The sequence below is a fragment of the Anguilla anguilla genome, chromosome 18 (assembly GCF_013347855.1).
Source record: "Anguilla anguilla isolate fAngAng1 chromosome 18, fAngAng1.pri, whole genome shotgun sequence".
NCBI lineage: Eukaryota > Metazoa > Chordata > Actinopteri > Anguilliformes > Anguillidae > Anguilla > Anguilla anguilla.
Window position 1 is genome coordinate 7,677,914 of NC_049218.1, and position 9,053 is coordinate 7,686,966.

At 37.9% G+C, this 9,053-nt stretch overlaps 1 protein-coding gene across 2 annotated transcripts; it reads right to left on the reverse strand.

Annotated features, from left to right (window-relative positions):
- Positions 1-160: 160 nt before the first annotated feature.
- Positions 161-8,720, reverse strand: sar1ab (secretion associated, Ras related GTPase 1Ab). Of its 2 annotated transcripts, none has more exons than XM_035400488.1 (7): positions 8,569-8,720; positions 7,171-7,240; positions 6,565-6,684; positions 5,673-5,738; positions 3,546-3,649; positions 3,034-3,165; positions 161-2,401 (listed from the first exon to the last, which is right to left on the reverse strand). In XM_035400488.1, exons 2-7 carry the CDS (start codon positions 7,226-7,228, stop codon positions 2,285-2,287), a joined length of 597 nt encoding a protein of 198 aa, XP_035256379.1. In that variant the 5' UTR covers positions 7,229-7,240; positions 8,569-8,720; the 3' UTR covers positions 161-2,284. The 2 variants fall into 2 exon arrangements, with proteins under 2 accessions (XP_035256379.1, XP_035256380.1); XM_035400489.1 differs by lacking the exon at positions 8,569-8,720 and adding an exon at positions 7,689-8,539.
- Between the last annotated feature and the right edge of the window lie 333 nt (positions 8,721-9,053).

Genomic DNA, 9,053 nt, shown 5'->3' on the forward strand with positions numbered 1-9,053 from the left:
ATTGAAATTACTTTCGGCACTGGTTAATTAGTTTTGACATAAGATTCTTTCATAATATTCCACATTGATGAACATGCACTGATAAAATAAAACAAGATGTAGCGCTCATTCGTTTAATGCAGGGAGCTTCACTGTGATAACGAAGGAATAAAGACACTAATAAAGTTTGTACAGATTTATTTTTCCCACAACACTCTCATATGATACAAGCACACATTGTACACAGGTGACAGAAATGTGGTTTTATGAAGCTGACACGCAAGGGCTGTGCTCTTTAGAATTCCCACACTGAACATGACCATTGTAACACAATAACTGCATACAAAAACATTCAATATGAGCCATAGCAACAAAAGGGCAAAGCTATATATCTGTGTCAGAGTGGGATGTTCTGGAATATACACAGCAGTACCTTTAAAATGTAATATTTGTAATCATAAATATGAATTCCTTCAAGTTCCATACATAAGCTGCAATAAATATCTGGTCTGTCCATTTTACATTATCTACAGACATGCATGCAGTTTTACCGCTGCATGATAGTTGTTTTAAATAAAGATTTCTGAAATCCATGCCGCTACATGAGTATTCTCATACCCTAGCTGTTGCACACAGCGGATAGTCAAAAAATACTCCTTGCATTATTATAAGACTGGCACGGATTAATAATTTAACTGAGAACTCAGGCTGTTTACAGTGTAGACTTCAGTATCTACAATTTCATGTACAGTACGTATACAATATTGCTCCACCCCATACCCACAAATCCTTACAAATATAAAATGTTTCGTTACTCCCTTTAGCATTCTATTATTTTTTGGAAATGCATTTCACAGCTAAAAGCAAACATGTTGTAAATACACAACTGTAGTTTAAATAAAATAAATAGCGAATAGTGACTAGTGTTGGCCACAAAGCATCAGTAGTGTAAAATTCACCTCATTCTCGCTGACAGAGGAAACAAATACTAGCTTAACAGTATTTCAAACAAAAACAAAATCTAATTGTAATAAAAAAGAAGGTGAAGACCTTTTCAAGTTGAGGGTCAGTGCTTTTCATACACTGCCCACAAGCACAGGGCAAGAGTGTTACGTTTGCCTACATTGGCCTACTGAGAAACCCAAACCATATTTTCAGCTGTTACTGTGGCGTTATCATAAATGAGTCAGCATACCCAGAGACCTTCTCTACTATTACTCTCCACTCTTCTCCTTACTTGCTCTTTATTGCTGTGATTTCTTTTTTATTTTTTTATTATTTTTAATTATTTCACGTCAGTGCATGATTACTTGTCATTGGATAAGCAATATATCCATCATTTAACACTTTGGTGTAATGAAATGCACCACAAAATCAAAAATGACACATTATTGGAGAAGGTTTGGAAAAAATGTAGAAAAAAAGATCCAAATGTGCATCTTTGACCAGCTATGTAACAGGCAATTCTAGTGCAGGGAAAGAAAAGCTTCTGATTATATTTTGCTTTGATGTTTTATGTTGTCCTTTCAAAACAAATCTTAAAGGTTGCAATACTGTTAAATCTTCGACTGATATGACACGTCCCATTGTTATGCAAGTTTTTTTTGTAATTTAATAAAAATATATGAACTTCAATGCAAAGTAAAATATCAATCCTCTACATTCCTTGCTATGGATATCATTAACCAAACGGCAGGCATTAGCAAAAAATGTTAATGACTGACATTAAAACACTTAGATTACACTAGCCAAATGTGCTGCGATTGCTTTTTCAGCGACTTCAAACTGCAGATAACCTGGTGTTTATTGGCACATTTATATCCAAAAAGGCAAATTGGTCAGACATAAATCTTGGGGATTGCTATGTAAGGTTAACAGTGTGACCTATTATATGTGTTTTATATCTTAAAGACACACTTATTTTCAAAATAGCTGTGGCTACTTTATTGTTACACTTTTTTCAGATGGCTCACTGATGTTGAAGCCTCTCAGTCTGCTTATTTATAAATTTTTTTTCCCCCACAAGTTTTTTCGGTATAAAACAAGTTAAATCACACCAACGTTGGGGCACCTATGAAAACTGCAGGGAGTATTTTTCGGAACTCGAACCAAAACATTTATGGCCGCGACAATCAATCACTTCACTCGAAGCCAGATAAATACACTTCACAGCTTTTTCGATGAGGAGTTAGTCCTTTTCGCTTTCAAGTACAAGCTCTGTAGGAAAAAAGGAGCCGTCTGAGTTCTTGCCATACAGCGTCCAGTGATTATTGTTATTATTATTATTATTATTATTTTGCTGCCGTCAGTCGATGTACTGCGAGAGCCACCGGAAGCCCTCCCCGTAGCCCTGCCTCTTCAGTACACTGCACATGAACACCTCCATGGGCCGCAAATTCACATCCTTCAGCGACACGTTCCCCTGGGGGGGGGGGGGGGGGGGGGGGCACACAGGGTCAATGTCTGGAGGAAATACACCTGTATACCGAGGTATTGTCGACAGGTATCGTCGGATTCATCCACAGGGAAACCACACCAGCCCACGTGAGTGTCAAAACTAACTCCAATCGACATGCACAGTTTGTAAAATATACAAAGCTTCCTTTCAAATATTTTGATTGCTTATTGCCAAATAAAAAATAAAAAAAAAGATGTAATCAGACAATGTTGGCACTGTAAGAACTGAAATTACAATTTACATTTTTAATTTATCTGAAATGTATTTGTGCAACAGAAGAGCAGCCCCATTATGGCTGTGATACAACAGGGTACTAAACGTGTACGTACAGGTCTATATCACATTCTGTATTAGTCGTTCATATTTACATTTAGTCCCACTATGTGAAAACACTTGCATGTCATGCACCATAGATATCCTTTGAGAGTGATAGTAACATATTTTTCTTGGTGTATTTTTTAAATTCAAGATTTAACTTATAAAATTTCTTTACTCTCTTACATCTAGTGGCAGGGTTCACATTTTTATGTTGGTTTTTGGCTGATATAAAGACTCGCAATTCTGGCAATAGACATTTTGACGTAATAAGAACTCACCTTTCCAGTGGTGTGTCCATGCAGGCCAAACATGACTCTCAGTCCGTCCTCGCTGACGGCTTCAGGTCGGTCGATTTTATTCCCCAGAATGAGGATGGGCACAGTGGAGATCGTCTCATCTGTTAGCAATGCCTTTTCAGAGGCCACAATTTACATTAATACCAACACACGAACGCCGTGCATCTACATTTACAAACAAATAAATGCTGATGGCAGAATATAAACCCATTGTAAAAGTCTCTACAAACCTGGAAATATAAACAACTGGTTTAATTATTTGGCGTGATTAAAATCTTTGGCTTAAACAAAATCATATTCTGCCACTTCACTTATTGCATGAAACTTCAGTAAGTGGAAGTGATTTCATTTGAACTTCAATTCAGCTTCTATGTGAACTTCTTAAACATGAAACTCGCCTGTGTTCTTGTAGCTTGAGCTAAGCGGTTATTTGTAAAACAAATTTATGGTAAGAAATGGTAATGTTGAAAGAAGTACAGCCAAGCAGAGCTTACATCAAGTTCAACTTTAGATTCAGCAAGACGTTCATGATCTGCACAGTCCACCAGAAAAACGATTCCGTTTATAGCGGGAAGGTAATTCTTCCAAACCCTTCTTGCTGTAACAGAAAACAGCACAGTGTTGGTCCTTAATGGCGGTTCTTAACGCTCAGCACCAGGTTGGGTTCTGTTCTTCCGGCCTGGTCACCGCGAGTAACCTACTGTCACCGGTACCATCTCCCCTCCACGGAAAAATTCCACATGAACTCAGCTCACAGCAACACGTACGCTGAAAAGTACAGACTACTTTAACATCCTAAACAGAATGCTATATAGCCTTTGGGTTAAACAGCAGAAAACCAAAGTAAATCCAAATCAAACGCTCAGATTCTGAGTCATATACCACACACCATTTACAACACAAGTCTGTGTGGGTTTTATGGAAAACGATGCCTGCCATTTAAAATTAGGCTAACTGAATAAGAGGTTCATATCTATATATTTTAATTCATATCTATATCTATATGTATATGTATATTGAGTAAATATTCCCGCGGCTGGTTTGTGATTTTCTTTATTTACCAGCGACACTGACTGGATCTCAACGACATTCAATCAAGGCTTACGCAAACTTGAAAAGAAATGACATTGACTAAGATCATGCAGTCATTCTGAGTAAATTAATCACTGTATGCGTATTTTAAACTATTTGGATTTCCTTGATTTATCGAACCGTGATGTCAGCACAGAAGAGAGTCATCAGCCAGGTTCTGTGCACGGCTTTGCTTTCTCTCAGCAACGAGTCCTTCTCAAGTGAAATTCAACCCAAAGTACCGGAAAGGCTGTGTAAACTATATATAACACACGCAAACTAAATATAACTACTGCCCTGTGCAAAAGACTGCAGCGATCAGCAAACACATACTGTGTGCATGGGGGATCAGATAATATACATCAACTGCACTTTAAGGGCAAAGAGCCACTTAAGGACTTTTAAGTTCATCCCAATTCAATCAAATGCATTATGCGCATAAGGACTTATTCCCCATAATGACTGAAAATCCAAGCCACAGGAAATGGTGTGGCTTGGAATCTGCATCTTCTCTCTGGAGAGTGAACTTGCCCTTTGCAATGAATCTGTTTGTCTGTCTCCATCTTTACAATCACCACCGTTTAATACAATTATTACACTATAACAGAATACATAGGTACATAGGTTCTCAAGTAAATATTTTACTTGAGAAATGTCAGCAGGGTTGATTTATGTAATATTTAGTAGATAAAGCAATTAGGCCTAGCTATTGAAGGTTTTCCCACTTGTCTAAACTATGCAGCATATTTATAAATACATTTAAAAAGTATGTAATAATGTAATAAACAGTATAGCAACAAGTCAAGTCAAAATAGGATTTTGAGGAGTAGAAGCTATTTGAAATGGTACCAAAATACTTTCACATAAAATTAAGACGTTGGGTTTTGAGTATTCAACACAACAAACTGCATTATTTCGGGTATTTGGTGGCAAGATGTATTCTGACGGGTTTCATGGTGATTAAGGAGATCAGCATAGCTGATGTCACACCATGCAACCATGTGCAACCATGCAAAGCAGCCATGGAACCTTCACTTCTGATATCATTTGAGTTCCTCATTTACTTTAACACGGTTTTCTTAACAATACTGCAATGTTAGGCCCATGAGTTTTTCCTGACTTCTTTTCTAACCTGAAGTTCCATTCTCCAACACCAAGAGGGCAATACAGTACTGTCTAAAGCCACTTTATCAGCATTAAACACACTTTGGTATCTTAATAACCAAAGTGAACATTTAATAACTAGAGAAATTTCTCTAAACGTAGTGTACATAAAATCCCTGGATGATATACTTATTTCCTGGGTTTGTAATGAAACTGATTCTTTAAAACGTTGGTCTCCTTTTACATCCATTTGTCATCCAGTTTTCTGGGAGTTTAACTCGAACACCTATTAAGGGCAAAGGAATCATTTTCCATTGTTATTTCCTTATTGACCCAAGAGGATTTTTTCTGTTTTTGTCCGGAAAATGTACACTGTGAAGTGATGTGTGACAAACTGACTGAAAATAATCCTAAAGAAAAATACATTTTTGATGATTGATCTTTACCTTGCGCATGACCACCAAGGTCAAAAGTAGTGAATGTCATTCCAGCGATTGTCAACTCTTCAGACGCTGCAAAGTTAAAATACAGAGATGGTTTGGAAATGTTCACGCATATGTCAACGCAATCTTACATCCTACAGTCAATATGACGGACACTGTATGTGGCACTGTATTAAAACAGTCTGGTCCATATCTATGACACAGAGCACATATCAGATTCTTCACTAATAAAACAGTACAACAAAGGAAAAATAAATATGGTCAATAGAGCCCCAGTGTCTTAACTAAGTTTATTAGAAATGTCTAAAGTTTTATATCTCTTAAAAACGCACGTTGTTATATTTTCAGCACTGTATAATTTGCGTTCCTTTGGTCACTTTTACCTATATAAACGTCTTTTGTTTTTATAGGAGAACTGGACAGTCTGCCCTATTTGCAAATGTTTTGCTTTATTCATACAGATAGAAAGCAGAAAGGGGAACAGACTGAAGGAAATAACATGGCAGGGATCACGTGGCTTGTGAATATCAATGCTTATATTTGCCCATCCCTTTGGCTTTTTAATTCACTGCATTAAACGCCCTGTATAAATAAAGTTGTTCTTGTTGCACAACAGTCCCTTGTGTTCCAATACCTGTCACCAGACTACGTGTCAGTTGCTACATAGCAAAATATTTGTTTTATTAAAATGGCCTCAATTCTTTCCACATCTCCACCACAATGACATACATTTTACTATCCCATTTCCATTTTGTGACACTATATGTACCATGTTAAAGCTTTGCATAACCCGTATGAACCAGCAGCACACTCCCAATCTTTCCACTTCATACACCACAGAAAAACGGTTCTTAAACCATTGCTACTTTTTGCATGTGAATATAATATTTCTTACTTGGATGTAATGTTGGGACATGTTGTCCAAGTCTATCATCTTTAAGCATGTGCAGTAGTGTTGTTTTTCCAGCATTATCCAACCCCAGGAACACAAGCTTCCCTGATTTTCTGTATAAACCTGGAAAGAGAAGTGGGATCTTAAAAAAGGCAACACAACCTTGAGACAGATTTCTGTACAAAATCCACTGCACTTACTGGGCTGAGCACATATGACACTAGTTATTACACACTTCAGTGCTACATCAAATGGGGTAATAGGGTAATCATTCTTACACTTTTTATAGTGCAGGTATAACAGTTCACTACACAGCTCACAACTGAATAGTATAACGTTTAATAAAGATTTAATAGATAATAGATTTAACTCCAGCAGGTTAACAAAAAAACAAAACAAAAAAAACAGGACAATACCCCAGGGGCCAGGGTGACCAGCTGTATGTGGAGTTATGAATATCTTTTGATGCCAAATTCATTGTGCCAACTCAACAAACCTGGGCCCAGCCACCAGCAAAACTATCCATTTTGATTGAGTTGGAACAGAATGACTCAGTAGCATTAAAATCAAACTACTATGCATGACATGCGTAATAACATCATACTTTACCTAAAAACTGAAGCACGCTGCTAAATCCTCTGTAGATCCAGTCAAATATAAATGACATTTCTGTTGCTACCTGAAACAAATGATTTTTTCATAGACTTTTTAATAAAACCGAGTAACAAATCCAAGGACACAAGCTAAATGCAAATAGCTTATAAAGAATAATCAAACAGTTCGTTTGCATTTCACATTCGTTGGTTGGTGCTTTCATATCAGCGAAATGGTGTGTGTAGAATGATGGACTGTTGCTACGTATTACCTATTCAGCGAAAGCACTTTACTTTTTCTGTCAGGACACCTGTATGTTCACCAAGTTAGAGCACGCAAATTATTGCAATACAACCAATACAAGAAAATAGCGGGGAAATACAAGACTTAATAAGCGTTCATGAAATTATCTGAGTCCTCCCAAGACACTTGTCAGACGAGCGGCAGACGCATAGCGCAATTTAGGCTTAATGCAACTACTTTTCTCCGCATTTTGCTCAAGCCAACAATAACTGCGCTCACAGCCGACCTACCGAAATGGATGCTCGGCTCAGAATCTGACCCAGGTTGACTTGTGCTTCTTCCAGACCGCATGTTTTAATGAAGTGATCCACATTCTTTGCGTAGCCAGAAGCGCAGGAAAAACTTAAAAGTAACCTCAAAATTAAGGTAACATTTTCACAAATGTTGGCTCTGTTCGCATAGATGATTTATCCGAATGATTTCTCTATCGTTACCTAACGTTAAGGCTAACCCGCGTAGAAATTTTGGCAATGTCTATTTTAAGTTGGAGCTGACAGCTAAGAGATGACACGCGATACTATGCAAGCCACACTTCTGCCTGTCGCTTACAGCGTGGAGTAGCATGACAGTGACCCGAAAGGCATGCGAGTATTCATTCTCAGGTTTACTATGTTAGCTGGCAAGCTATACTTAGCCATCGCGTCCTGTTAGCTTGGTTAGCACAGAGACCGCCCTGATCTAATGGAATGTCTTCTTTAAATTAATCTCGCTAGCTAGTAAATGGTAGGCTCCTAGTTCTGACTAACGTTACCAACTGAACAAGTACTGTGAGTTATCTAAGACTACCAAGTATGCTAGCTAACGTTAGTAAAGAAGGTAACGTTAGCGTTGCTGTCTCATTATTTTCGTTTGGGGATCAGATTAACGGCTGTATAAGGCAGCGTACATAGCCAGCTAGCACATAAAGTAAATGCGGAGAAGACTAACGTTTGCTAGCTAACTAGCTGTGTAAATAAGACGAGCCGTATGCAACCATCTGACAGACTGTCTATCGTACTCGATTCGTTCCCTAACGCTATATTACGATTCAGGCCTGTCAGTAGAACTAATACCAGTCTTTGAAAAATGCCATGGCAATTTCTAACATGTAAACAGACTGCATGTTCTTACCTCGGCGTGTCAGTATTTCTCCCAATGGTCGAAAGTCAGATGTTTTGTTCAAGACCTGACGCGAGCGTGAAGCTAACCCACAGATAGAGTTCTGTGAGCTAACCACAACAAGCCACGAAAGGGAACGACTTCCGCCAAGAAGTTCCGCCAAGGGCGGGAACTTCAAAATAAAAGTACGAATTCATTTTCTTCAAGCCTGGTTTCTTTCTTTTTTGAATAATAGAACCATACCCACCCATATACATTATCATATAATCACAATATATCACAATATAATTGCACTAACAAACTTGGATCAATGACTCATCAGTTTTGCAATACATGTCATATACAGTGGTAAGCTCCATAAGTACACACATCTTGCTCCCCATTCAACTTTACCAAGTGTGTGGATTCACATGCACTGAATATACTTAACAAATTTATTGAGTTAGCAGCTCTTCACACACACACAAAAGAAGTGTTGCTGGTATTTAACTGAAGGA